This window comes from Suncus etruscus, chromosome 15, assembly GCF_024139225.1.
Source record: "Suncus etruscus isolate mSunEtr1 chromosome 15, mSunEtr1.pri.cur, whole genome shotgun sequence".
Lineage (NCBI taxonomy): Eukaryota > Metazoa > Chordata > Mammalia > Eulipotyphla > Soricidae > Suncus > Suncus etruscus.
Window position 1 is genome coordinate 56,337,285 of NC_064862.1, and position 14,309 is coordinate 56,351,593.

Genomic DNA, 14,309 nt, shown 5'->3' on the forward strand with positions numbered 1-14,309 from the left:
TGAAAAGACAGAACTTCTCTCTGTCCAAAATTTCTGGCAAGACTCCCAGATCAGAATGTAAAGACACTATCACAGGGTTATATACTTGTCCAAATCACCTGGCCAGGAAGAAAGTCATGAGTGTTGGCTTTTGTGATCACAACAGTCTATGGACTGGGATTGGGGTAGGGTATTACTCAGAAAGTAAATGCTGGACAAAGACAAAAATCGAAGAAAAAAAAAATGAACTTCTGCTAGGGGCCAGAGTGAAAGTGCAATGGTTAAGGTTCTTGCCTGGTTGGATCTCTTGCATCATGTAGGGTCTCCCAGGAGTGACCCCCCCCTGAAGACAGAGTATGGAGCCAGGAATAAACACAGTATGTGACCCCAGAAAAATCCAAAACAAAGAACTTCTGTTGGGTTGACCTTTGTACATTCTAAGTTTCTAGGTGATAGTAGATTAATCCTTTAGCTCTGATTACTTAAACTATAGCCTGTTTGGTTTACACAGAGATAAACAAGTAAGCATTGGCTGAACTTTGAAAATGGTCTACTTCCTTCTTGCAAAATCCTCCCATTCATTAAATACTGTTGGCTTGAAATGCTGAGATAGCTTTTCCTTATTTTCCTTACCTTTGACCCTTCCCAGTCTACTTATCCTAATCCGATTGATTCTTCCTTAAAGTGTTCCCTCCACTCTTCTTTCTTTACTTTTCTTTTCCTACTCTGAGATTCTCAGTTTACGTTCTTTACATTCTATTATAACCCTAAGGAATAGTGAGCCATTTGGTGGTTGCGGGGGAGGCACACACGGCTGTGCTCAGGGGGTTACTCTTGGCTCTATGCTCAGAAATCTCTCCTGGCAGGCTCGGGGGACAATATGGGATTCTGTGAATTGAACCCAGGTCTGTCCCGGGTCAGCTGCATGTCTCCGATTCCATTCTGAACCTTTTTTTGTTTGTTTGTTTGTTTTTTATTTTGTTGAGTCACACCCATTTGATGCTCAGGGGTTACTCCTGGCTAAGCATTTAGAAATTGCCCCTGGCTTGGGGGGACCATATGGGATGCTGGGGGATCGAACCTCGGTCCTTCCTTGGCTAGCGCTTGCAAGGCAGACACCTTACCTCTAGCGCCACCTCACCGGCCCCCTGAGTCATTTTTTTTTACCCAGTTTAATCAAGATCCTGGAGGAGTGATTGGGGTTAGGTGCTCCTTCCTGAATCTACCCCTTAGTGGGGTGTATGCTGATTGGCCCAGCCTGGGTCATGTGAGCATCATTGGCATCAGGAATTCTGCTTTCCTAGAATCACCTGGCTTAGATTGGAGCCAGATAGCCTGAGGAAAAAGAAAGGGGCAGGGTCATGGACAAGTGTGAGCACTTAAAAACCAGCACACTTAGAAATCCACTTCTCCCCATCTAATTCCAAAGTATGCATGTCTGTAGGTCAGCCTCATGAATTCAGAAAATCATAATTTTGAAATAGAAGAGGGTGGAAGTAATTGTCTCTGTATTCAAGTCTTTGAGTTCCCATTTCTAGTTCTTTTTGCACTCTGGTTGGTGCTTGAAACACAAGTACAATCTAATTGTTCCAAAGTTTTTGGGTTTTTTTTTTCCAGTTTCTTGGTTCATTGCTCTCCTCTCCAACCAGTCAGGATATAAAGTTGGCATGATTCATAGAAACCTTCCCCCCAAATCAGCAATTGAACATGACAAATGTTTATATAAAAGCCCAAAGGGTCTGAGAGATGGTTCAGTGAACTGGAGCACATGTACTTTGCATGTAGGAGCAGTGGGTTCGATCTCTCCCTGGCACCCACATACATCTCTGAACACCATGACTTCTGACCACCCCCATCCCCAGCACACAGTACTGCTGGTTGTGACCCAAGTCATTGAAATACAAGTCCCAGTTGATATGTTCACATTGATAACACATAGTCTGCTCCTTTGGCCTATTGTATTAGGGCTCTTCCTGGGATGGATCAGCCTTTTTGCACGTGGTCTGAGATACAAACATTTCTGCATTTCAGTCCACAGGAAGTAAGGCGGTTGAGAAATGGAGGAATACCTCCTTCCCTTTACCCACACACCCTGAAAGGTATAATATTGGTCTGCTTAGAGCCCGATAGTCATGCTCATGGCTACACCTATGTGTCATGAAAGTTGGGGCCCTCTTTCTTCTGGGAAACTATGTCACCCAGTACATTTTTGTTGTTGCTGTTTTGTTTTGTTTTGTTTTGTTTTTGGGTCATACCCAGCAGCACTCAGCAGATACTTCTGGCTCTGAGCTCAGAAATGGCTCCTGGCAGGCTCGGGGGACCATATGGGATGCCAGGAATCCAACCGTATCTGTACTGTGTTGGCTGCATGCAAGGCAAAAGCCCCGCTGCTGTGCTCTCACTCCAGCCTTGTCCCCTAAAAAAGGAGAAGAGATGCTGAGAGACAACCAACAAGATCAGCAGGGGATAAAAGAAGAAATCTGATATCTTCTGTCACCTCACCCCCATCTTCTACATAACTTTACCTTAGGGCAGTGGTGGGCAACCTTTTTTTTTTCAACTGAGCCAAATCTCGCCAAAACCACGATTGAAATTTATTTTGAGAGCCACATTTTTAAAACCGAAAATACATAGGATGGTACACTGTTTTTAGTTTCAATAAGCTTTTATTGAGAATATTCTGCACATAGGTCGGGAGGATACAAATAACACCTCTGGGGCTGCACACAGGGCGCACACTGACAGAGGCTAGGAGCAGAGTCCTGATTCCTGGAGCGGCTGCCCGGCACACAGAAAAGACACATTAAGAAGTGTAAAGAGCCGCATGTGGCTCTCGAGCCAAGGCTTGCCGACCACTGCCTTAGACCTGCCCATTTCTGGGAGGGGTCTTGAAAAGGTCTCTAAAAGTTTGGCCGCAAGGCCAGGAGGAGGATTAGAATATTTTGGAGGATAGAGGCAGCAGGAGAAGAGATGGCTGAAAGAAGCTAAGATGCAGGGCAAGCTGAGGAGAGCACGCTTAAATAGGTTTAAGATAATAGGCCACACATGTTAGTCAGGGCTGAATAAAGATGATATCTGCTGGAACCTGTCTGTGGATTTCCTCACCGCTACCCAACGGCTGGAGGGGGTTGGAGACGTGGTCCTGGGCTGAAGGAGAAAGGCCTCTCATCCCTCCATCGCCATCCACCACCATCCAGCCCCATCCAAAGGGCTTTTATGCAACAACCTTCCTTTTTTGTTTTGCAGGTGAAACAAGAAAATCTGCAAGGAACTGCAAATGCATCAACATTTTAACCCACCAGGGTGAAATAGCTAAAGCAGCATGTCTGCCTACCATAGGAATTATGGCTATGAGGAGGACCCAGATGACCCAAATGGTCCAGGGTCTTGGAACGGAACCAGGGGGCATTGGACAACTCAGGCATATCCAGATTCTCAGGGAACTTGGAACAATCCAAATGCCCCTAACACCAGGAACAACCCCTATAATGCAGGCTCTAGACCAAATCCAGACTATGCTAGGTCTCGCACAGATCATCCCGGAACCAGACACAATTCTTACACTGAGGAATCCAATTATCCTGGAACTTTCGAAGAACCAGATTACCCTGGATCACAGAGAGATCCATACCATCATGGTTCTGCAGATTACCAAAGCAGTCGCAACTATGTTAGCTCTAGAACAAATCTGGGTTATCTTGGCTCCTTGGAAAAGCCAGACTATCCCGGAGCTCAGGGCAACTCTTCTAACCACCCTGGATCCAGAAGAAATCCAGGCTATGTCGCTTCCAACAGGCAGCCCTCCCTCAGCTCTCTAGGAGAACGCGATTACCAAATCAAGAATCAATCAAAGTCTCAAGACTTTTGGGGGGAACCAGACTATCCTGGTGCTGAAGAATATCGGAAGGCTCCAGTCCTTTGGGATGAGCCTGATTACCCTGGTGCTGATGGTTATGATTTTGGTCCTTCTAAGACTCAGAAGTAAGTACAAGGATCTGTCTCCATTGGGGATGGACTGGGAAATTCCGGATGGTTCAGTCAATAGGATTTGGTTAGTGGTGTGGAGTGACTTCTGCAACCTGAAGGTATGAATGTTCCACATTCACCTGAGATTTTCCCTAGTTAGAGTCTCAGCCTCAGGCTCTGAGTCTTACTTAACTCTTTCTCATCTCTTGGTTAGACATCCTCTTCCTCCTTTCCTTCCTCTTTCTCCTCATTCTCTTACTTTTACTAATCTCTGTAAAACAACAACAACAACAACAAAACCCACATTTAACTCCTTGTTATTTTCAGCATGCTCCTTGTCAGTGTGATTAAGGTAAACTTAATGTTTTGAACCCAAATATCTGACCCATAGTTGTACCATCAAAGATGACTTTTAGGGGCCGGTGAGGTGGCACTAGAGGTAAGGTGTCTGCCTTGCAAGCGCTAGCCAAGGATCAGGACCGTGGTTCGATTCCCCAGCGTCCCATATGGTCCCCCCCAAGCCAGGAGCAATTTCTGAGCACTTAGCCAGGAGTAACCCCTGAGCATCAAACGGGTGTGGCCGAAAAACCAAAAAAAAAAAAAAAAAAAAAGATGACTTTTTTTTGTTGTTGTTGTTTTTGGGTTACACCGGCAGCATTCAGGTGTTACTTGTGGCTCTACGCTTAGAAATCACTTCTGGCAGGCTTGGGGGACCATATAGGATGTCAGGATTTGAACCACCGTCCTTCTGCATGCAAGGCAAATGCCCTACCTCCATGCTATCTCTCCAGCCCCAAGTATGACATTTCTCTTTTCTTTTTGGTCTACCTCCAGTGGTACTAAGCGTTTATTCCTGGCTCTGTGGTCAGAGATCACTACTGTCAGGTCTTAAGAGACCACCTGTGGGACTGGAGCAATGGCACAAGTGGTAGGGTGTCTGCCTTGCATGCGCTAACCTAGGACAGATGGCAGTTTGATCCTGCTGCATCCCATATGGTCCTCCAAGCAAGGAGCGATTTCTTTTTTTTTTTTTCCCCCGGAAGCGATTTCTAAGCGCATAACCAGGAGTAATCCCTGAGCGTCACTGGGTGTGGCCCAAAAAGCAAAAAAAAAAAAAAAAAAAAAGGCGGGGGGAGACCATCAGTGGTACTAGGGATCCAAGTCAAGTCGAGAGCCCAAGCAGGGGCCGGAGAGATAGCATGGAAGGAGGGCGTTTGCCTTGCATGCAGAAGGTCGGTGGTTCGAACCCCGGCATCCCATATGGTCCCCCGAGCCTGCCAGGAGTGATTTCTGAGCATAGAGCCAGGAGAAACCCCTGAGCATTGCCGGGTGTGACCCAAAAAGAAAAAAAAAAAAAAAAAAAAAGCAAAAAAAAGAAAAGAAAAGGGGGCACAAACAACTGCACTATTTCTCTGACCCAATAGAGATGACTTTGTTTTTGGGCCACACTTGGCAGCACTCAGGAATTACTCCTGGCTCTGTGCTCAGAAATCGCTTCTGGCTGACTCGGGGACCATATGGGATGCTGGGAGTCGAACCAGAGTTTGTCTTGGTCTGCCGTGTGCAAGGCAAATGCCCTTCTGCTTTGCTCTCGGGCCCCAGAGATGACTTTTATTATTGTTGTTGTTATTATTATTATTGTTATTATTATTGTTATTGTTTTGTTTTTGGACCACACCCGGCAGTGCTCAGGGGTTACTCCTGGCTCTATGATCAGAAATCGCTCCTGGCAGGCACTGGGTACCATATGGGATGCCGGGATTCGAACTACCATTGGTCCTGGGCAGCCGCTTACAAAGCAAACACCCTACCGCTGTGCTATCTCTCCGGCCCCAGAGATGACTTCTAATAGTGAAAATTTTCTGAAGCTCCAACTCCGTAAAGTCAACCAAATTATTTAGTTGTGTTTTTATATTAGATGGTTGAGCTAGTTTTGAATTTTAACACTTTATTTTTGTGGGGGAGAGTTTACATTTGAGTCATATCAAGCAGTGCTCAAGGCTTACTCCTAGAGCTGGGCTCAGAAATCATGTCTAGTGGTCAGGAGAGATATTTGCCTTGCACACGGCAGACCAGGACAGACCCCTGTTCAATTCCTGGCATCCCATATGGTCCCCTGTGCCTGCCAAGAGCGATTACTGCACAGAGCCAGGAGTAACCCCTGAGTGCCGCTGGGTATGACCCCAAAACAAAAACAAAACAAAGCAAAGCAAAAAAAGAATTATGTCTAGTGATGGTCAGGGGACCATAAGGGATGCCAGGGATCAAACTTGGGCTTTGGCAGCATGCAAGGCAAGTGCTCCACCCATTGTACTAGTACTCACAAATTTTATCACTTTTATCTTCACAAAATTATTGTCAGAATTGATAACTTCATGTTCTGAACAAGTTTGATCTATTGATTATGCAGTGTTGTTGTCCTTAGTTTATGGAGTTGAAAAATGATAGTCCTTTGAGGTTACTTCTGTTTTTGTTTTTGGGTCACACCTGGTGGTGCTCAGAAGTTACTCTTGGCTCTGTATTCAGAAATCACTCCTAGCAGACTCTGAGGACCATATCTCGGAGGACCAGAAATCAAACCAGGGCCCATCCTGGGTCAGCAACATGCAAGGCAAATGCCCTACCACTGTGCTACTGTTCAGGCCCTGAGGTTGCATTTTAAAGTCCTTCTTAGCCTAGTTTATATCCTCCAGATCAAAATTTGTCAAGAAATTGGGGCCGGAGAGATAGCATAGTGGTGTTTGCCTTGCAAGCAGAAGATCCAGGACCTAAGGTGATTGGTTTGAATCCCGGCATCCCATATGGTCCCCCGTGCCTGCCAGGAGCTATTTCTGAGCAGATAGCCAGGAGTAAACCCTGAGTGCCGCCAGGTGTGGCCCAAAAACCAAAAGAAAAAATTTTGTCAAAAATATTTTAATAGTCCCTTGCTTGTTTTGGTTAAATGACAATTTTTACTAGGCAACGAGGATAGACATTGTGTGATTTGTCTTTGTCATATCCTTTAACCCATGTTAAATAAAATGAATGAAAGAAACAAAAATGGTGGAGGAATGATGGATTAGGTAGATGAGTGGATTGATGGATGGATGGATAAAAGAAAGATGAATCAATGGTGAGTGGTTGGATGGAAGGAGGGATGGATGTGTGGAGGGAGTGATGGAAGAGGGATGGGTGGTTTGATGGGTATATGGGAGAAGGATGGTTGGGTTGGTGAATTGAGGAAGAAACAAGTAGATGGAATGGTGGATGAAGGAAGCAGTAGAGGAAAGAATGGATGGATAAGGAAGGGATGGATTTATGGATGAGGTAGGGAGGAAGGAATAAATAAGAAATGGATGAATTGATTAATGGAAGGAAAAAGAAAGGGATGGAAATATGAATTTGTTAATTGAGGAATGAGTGGGTGGGTGACTAGCTAATTATGCTACTACCTGAATATTGAGCCATCATTTTGGGATTTCAGTCTATCTCGCAGAACATCTTCAATCCAGCCTTCATTTCATCATGGGGGAGCTAGCTCATTGGGCATTCTTTCGAGAGACAATGAAGACAACCCTGAAAGCATTGAATTAAGGTCTAAGAAGATGATGACTCCACATGATTACTCTGGGACTAGAGATCATGGAACAGGCTATGGTAAACACAAAGATGAAGGTCATATTCTGGGTGACCATGAAAGAGCCCAGCAATGAGGAACTGGCTTTGTCCCCCTACTTCTCATGCCTTCTTTATCAGGATTGGACATTCTGAGTCTAGAATAGACACTCAGTCTCCCAAGTCCTCACAGCTGGCTGGGGCAAGAGTGCTAGCTCATGCTAAGTGTAGCAACTGACCTAGAGTTCAAGTTTGGCTTATTGTGGTGCCAAGAAAATGAAGGCTTAGCATGTCCAGTTTCTCAAAATTTTCAAAAGAATCCAGAAATATATACATTTTTTTGGGCTACACCCAGTGATGCTCAGGGGTTACTCCTGGCTACGCACTCAGAAATCGCTCCTGGCTTGGAGGACCATATGGGACGCCTGGGGATCGAACTGTGTTCCATCCTAGTCTAGCATGGGCAAGGCAGATGCCTTACCACTCCGAGCAACCACTTCAGCCCCCAGAAATATTTTCCTTAATGTGAACTTACCTGATTTCTTTTTCCTACCTGATTTTTTATGCTTTAAACATAACTGCAAGATATTAAAATACTGAACTGAGGCTACAAAATCACCAGAGAATTTGGTGCTCTCCTAAATCTTCATAGCCTAGAGCTGTTTATTTGCATATTCAAAACATGCTAGTCAGGAAGGACTTAGAGGTAGCTTGACAACCTTAGCCAGGCGTTCGATGAAAACATTGCTGTTTATATTGGCAGCATTGTTTTTGTTTTTTTGTTTTCCTGAGTTTTGGAGGCCACACCTGGCAGCGCACAGGGGTTACTCCTGGCTCTGTGCTCAGAAATCGCTCCTGGTAAGCTCGGAGGACCATATGGAATGTCAGAGATTGAACTCGGGTTTATCCCGATCATCTGTGTGCAAGGCAAACACCCTACTTCTATTCTATCACTCTAGCCCCAGTATTATTTTTTGTATTTTATTTTTCACCCAGGCAATATCTGTCTCTCCACTGTGTGCTTGGTAACTGCTAGTGCATTGGGGTTAACACACACAAGGATTGACTTCTGCCTCTTTGTTCTAGTCAACCACGCATATGTTGATGAAGTTAACCTGGATCAGGCTTATGGAAACCCATCTCAGTATGGATCTGATTGGGACAAGTCACCTCAAGGTAAGGCTTCATGGAATGGAACATGAGTCCTTGGAGTAGGAAAGGGGTCAAAGCAATGCAGACATTGCCACATTCCTCTTGACCTCAATTATGGCAACTTCTTTTTTTTTTTTTTTTTTGGTTTTTGGGCCACACCCGGTGACGCTCAGGGGTTACTCCTGGCTATGCACTCAGAAGTCGCTCCTGGCTTGGGGGACCATATGGGATGCCGGGGGATCGAACCGAGGTCCGTCCTAGGCTAGCGAAGGTAAGGCAGGCACCTTACCTTCGGCGCCACCGCCCGGCCCCCAATTATGGCAACTTCTATTCTACTCACTATCATTGACAGTTGTGTTCTTTTATTTAATTTTATTTTTGGTTTTGGGGTCACACCCAGCAGTGCTCAGGGATTACTTCTGGCTTTATGTTCAGAAATCGCTCCTGGCAGGTTCAGGGGAACATATGGGATGCTGGGATTCGAACCACTTTCTTCTGCATACAAGGCAAATGCCTTACCCCTATGCTATCTCTCCGGCCCCAGTTGTGTTCTTTTAGATGCAGTTTTTTTTTCATTTTCTTTTTTCCTTTTTTTTTGGGGGGGGCACACCTGGTGATGTTCAGGGGTTACTCCTGGCTATGCATTCAGAAATTGCTCCTGGCTTGGGGGACCATATGGGATGCCGGCGGATCGAACCATGGTTCGTTCTAGGCTAGCGCAGGCAAGGCAAATGCCTTACCACTTGCACCACCTTTCTGGTCCTGCAGTTTTTTTTTATTAAGATGTTTCTGGTTGCAAATGATGGAAACTATTTGCATAAACACAAGCCCAAGGGAATGCATTAGCTCATGGGGTGACAAGGAAGCAAGAGATCATGGTCATAATCTTTGAATGGAAGATCGAACATCTAGGAGTAGGAGCTGGGGCTGGGATTCAGTCTTGGAGCACTTACCTCGAATGAGTGAGGCCTTGGGTTCACTTTCTGGCACCACAAACAAGCACAAAGGGCAGATATACGGTCTGGAGCAATAGCACAGTGGTAGGGTGTTCACTTTGCACATGGCGGTTTGATCCCTGGCATCTCATATGGTCCTGCAAGCCTGCTAAGTGTAATTTCTGAGCACAGAGCCTGGAGTAACCCTGAGCATTGCCCAGTATGGCCCACCCCACCCCATAAAAGGGGGAGTTGAGAGAAACTGAATTGAGTCAGGTTAAGATGAGAAATAAATGGAGAAAAAGAGAGTCCAGGGGGTGTTGAAAACCTGACTCCCCAGTTCCCTGTACAAATGAATTCACCAGATAGGCCTTCTTAGGGTTATTAGATAAATTAAGTCTTATTCTCTAAAGTAATCGCAGGTGATGTCTCTGTGAGTTATCTCAGAAGGAGACACAAGAGCATTCTAGTCCAATCATGCCCTCTATTAAGAGTGGAAGGAGTGGGGCTGGAGAGATGTCATGGAGGTAGGGCATTTGCCTTGCATGAAGAAAACGGTGGTTCGAATCCCAGCATCCCATATGGTCCCCCAAGCCTGCCATAAGCAATTTCTGAGCATAGAGCCAAGAGTATCCATGAGTGACCTGAAAACATAAACAAAACAAAAAGAGTAGAAGGGATAAGGCTCCAGAGAGATATCATAGCAGGTGAGGCACTTGCCTTGCATGCAGCTGACCTAGATTCAGTTTCTACCATCCCAGATGATCTCCTGAGCATTTTCAGGAGTGATTTCTGAGTGTAGAGCCAGGAGTAACTCCTGAGCATCATTGGGAGTGGCTCAAAAAAAGAAACAACCAACAGTGTAAGGAAAGGTCAGCTATTTCTTTTACCCACCCAACATTCCCACAATTTATCCAATAATGAAACAACTCTGTGACATGATTTCCAAGTCACATCTGTTGGAATAGGAGTCAAATTCAGATTCATATCCCAAAACAAGATGGTGGCCTCACATCAAGAGATTCATTTTTTTTTCCTTCTGTAACAGTACGGACTCCACCTCTTAGGATTTCTCCCTCACCAACCATAAGTCATGTAGGTTGACCTCTTGTTTCCAATATGGCAGCCTCCATTGGGAAGAAAGTGAAAAGGCAAAGGGCAAAGGTGAGCCCAGAAAACCATGAGTCACCTTTGCAAGAGTGTTACAGAAAGCCTCACATCCCACTGGTCAAAATGAGGTGACAGGTCTGCTCAGCCATCCCAGAAGCTGGGAGAAAATTGGCCTGAACATAGAACACAGGAGATTTTTGCTGGTCTGAGTAGTCAATCAGGAGGTAATAATTACCATGATTACTGGCAACCTATCTGGACTTCTAGAGGTCTTTGTGTAACTACCAAAACATCACCAAAGTTCTCCACCCAGAAGCACCATCGAAGACACATGATGGGATTCAGAGTGTTTTAGAATCTGTTTCTAGAATCCCATCATTTTTCATGAAGGATTCTAATTTCTTACCTAGCTACCGAGACAGAACTCTCTGCTTCCAAGGGCACCTCCCCTGGGATGAAAGCGTTGTCATGATTCTTGGGGGGATCCCTTTGTGACTTCCTCACAAGGTCCCTGGAAGCCCAATCCGATGGAGGAGATGTCTCGGAGGAAGCGAGTGATGCTGACTGATGACCAAGTGGATGAAATCATTGTGGAGGTGGAACATGTGGCCTCTGGGCACCATCTGTCCAGCCACCAGCTCATTCCCAGAAAGCAGTCCAAATCTCATTTTAGCACCATCACATTCAAGTCTGACATGAACGAGGCCAGCTCCTGGATTTTCAGTGACCTGAATGACGTCAAGGGCAGGCAGTTGTTGTAGTTTCTAACATTTGGGGGTTTGGGTTTTATTTTTTGTTTGTTTTTGGGTCACACACAGTGGCATTCAGGGGTTACTCCTGGCTCTGTGCTCAGGAATTGCTCCTGGTAGGCACGGGGGACCATATGTAATGCTGGGATTCGTCAGTCCTGAATCAACTGCATGCAAGGCAAACACTGTGCTATCTCATTTTGAAATGAGTCCTTTTTATAGATTCTTCAGAACTTAGTGTGGTTGTAGACTCTCCTTGGATGTCCCATGAAAGCGTTCGAGGTAGTCAGATGCTGGGAAGGGAGAGAGGAAGGAGGACAGAGGGCATCTAAGGTATTTGTGGAATTTAGTTTGTTTTTATTTATTTATTTGTTTATTTATAGTTTTTGGGTCACACCTAGCAGCACTCAGGGGTTACTCCTGGCTCTACGTTCAGAAATTGCTCCTGGCAGGCTTGGGGGACCATATGGGATGTCAGGATTCGAACCATCGTCTTTCTGCATGCAAGGCAAATGCCTTATCTCTATGCTATCTCTCCAGCCCTATTTTATTTTATTTTTGGGCCACATCCAGTGGTGTTCAGGGATTACTCCTGGCTACTCAGAAAGTATTCCTCGTGGACTCAGGGAACCATAAGGGATGTTAGATATTGAAACTGGGACAGCCACATGCAAGGCAAATGCCCTACCTGCTGTGCTATCACTCCAGACCATAAAATGAGGACTTTTGGTTCACTGTGATTGGGGAGTTTTTCCTTCCCTGTTCCCCTCCACCTGATTCCCCTCTGAGATATAAACTGGCATCCCTATTGGGAGGGCATATCTGATTACACCTCTCCATGATTATACCACCTCTCATAAAAAAGAAAAATGTCTGGGGCCAGAGAGATAGCATGGAGGTAAGGCATTTACCTTTCATGCAAAAGGTCATCAGTTCGAATCTGGCTTCCCATGTGGTCCCCCGTGCCTGCCAGGAGCATGGAGCCAAGAGTTTCCCCTGAGCACTGCTGGGTGTGACCCAAAAACTACAAAAAAAAAAAAAAAAGACAGAGAGAAAGAAAAATGTTCTGTTGTTTCCTTAGAATTTTTTGTAAACTGGGATTTATTATTATTATTATTATTATCATTATTATTATTTGTTTTGGGGCAACACGTGGCAGCATTCAGGGGGTTTCTCCTGGCTCTGCACTTAGAAATTGCTCCTGGGGCCCGGAGAGATAGCACAGCGGTGTTTGCCTTGCAAGCAGCCAACCCAGGACCAAAGGTGGTTGGTTTGAATCCCGGTGTCCCATATGGTCCCCCGTGCCTGCCGGGAGCTATTTCTGAGCAGACAGCCAGGAGTAACCCCTGAGCACTGCCGGGTGTGGCCCAAAAACCAAAAAAAAAAAAAAAAAAAGAAGTTGTTCCTGGCAGACTTGGTGGACTATGTAGGATGCTGGGGATCGAACCCTGGTCCATATTGTGTTGGTCACATGCAAGGCAAATGCCATTCTGCTATGCTATCACTCTGGCCCCCTTAACTGGGCTTTTAAAGAACTTTTATTTTAATTTTATGGGCTTGAGTGGGTAGAGTAATACTGTGGGTGGGAATCTTGCCTTGCATGCAGTTAGACCCAGGTTTAATCTCTGGCCTCCTATATGGTCTCCCAAGCACTGTCAGAAATGATTCTTTTTTCTTTGTTTGTTTTGTTTTGTTTTGTTTTTTTGTTTTGTTTTGTTTTTGGGCCACACCCGATGACACTCAGGGGTTATTCTTGGCTATGCGCTCAGAAGTCACTCCTGGCTTGGGGGACCATATGGGAAGCCAGGGGATGGAACCCCAGTCAGTCCTAGGCTAGCACTGGCAAGGCAGACATCTTACCTCTAGCGCCACCATGCCAGCCCCAGGAATGATTCTTTTTTTTTTAACTTTATTTATTTAATTTATTGATTAGTTTTGGGGCCAAACCTGGCAGTGCTCAGGGGCTACTCCTGGCTCTGCATTCAGAAATCACCCCTGGCAGGCTGGGAGACCATGTGAGATGCCAGGAATCGAACCGCATCCCTCCTGGGTCAGCCACATATAAGGTAATGCCCTACCACTGTGCTATCTGTCTGGCCCCAAGAATAATTCTTGAGTGGAGAGCCAGAAGTAACCACTGAGTATTGCTGGGTGTGGCCCCAAACCAAAACCAATTATTTTTGGAATACTCTTTTATTTATATGCATACCCTGCATTTGATGTGAGTAGCATACATTTGTCCCTATGAAAGAATCAAATAGTCAGGGTGCTTGGTTTTGCTAAGTGACTTTCACCTTGGTGGGGAAAAGCATTGCATCTTATTCCTCATGAACATCCTGGCTGTGAGTTTTGCTTTGTCATCTCTGACAGCACCGTAACCATACCGCAACCACATTTCTTTCCCTAGACAAACATTCCAGCACAGTAGCTGGGTATAGGGGGAACAGACGGGAACTGGCAAACTCTTTATTGCTTCCACAGTCCAAAAGTTAATCGCCACACTGGCCCCCATGACTTTGAGAGAGAGAAATAAAGCCATTAGGAGTCAGCCAAGGACCATGGAAGAGAAGAGGATCCTGAGGTATGCACCCCTTGTTCACGCAAACCCCCTTCCACCAGGGGTCTCAAACTCAATTTACCTGGGGGCCGCAGGAGGCAAAGTCGGGGTGATCCTTGAGTGCAAAGTCAGTAGTAAGCCTTGAACATTGGGGGGTGTGACCCAAACAACTAAAATAAAACAAAACAAAAAAAGATTCCTCTAGGGCAGGGCCACAAAATGTTGTATGGAGGGCCGTTTGCGGCCCGTGGGCCGCGAGTTTGAGAC

General features: G+C 45.5%; 1 protein-coding gene across 1 annotated transcript in view; it reads left to right on the forward strand.

Moving 5' to 3' along the window:
• The first annotated feature begins 11,293 nt into the window (after positions 1-11,293).
• The window catches only part of TMC5 (transmembrane channel like 5), a 28,886-nt gene continuing 25,870 nt past the window's right edge, over positions 11,294-14,309 (forward strand). The window contains exons 1-3 of the mRNA XM_049788113.1: positions 11,294-11,480; positions 11,708-11,767; positions 13,967-14,066. Coding sequence (XP_049644070.1) covers positions 11,294-11,480; positions 11,708-11,767; positions 13,967-14,066 — 347 coding nt within the window. The remainder of the gene's footprint in view (positions 11,481-11,707; positions 11,768-13,966; positions 14,067-14,309) is intronic.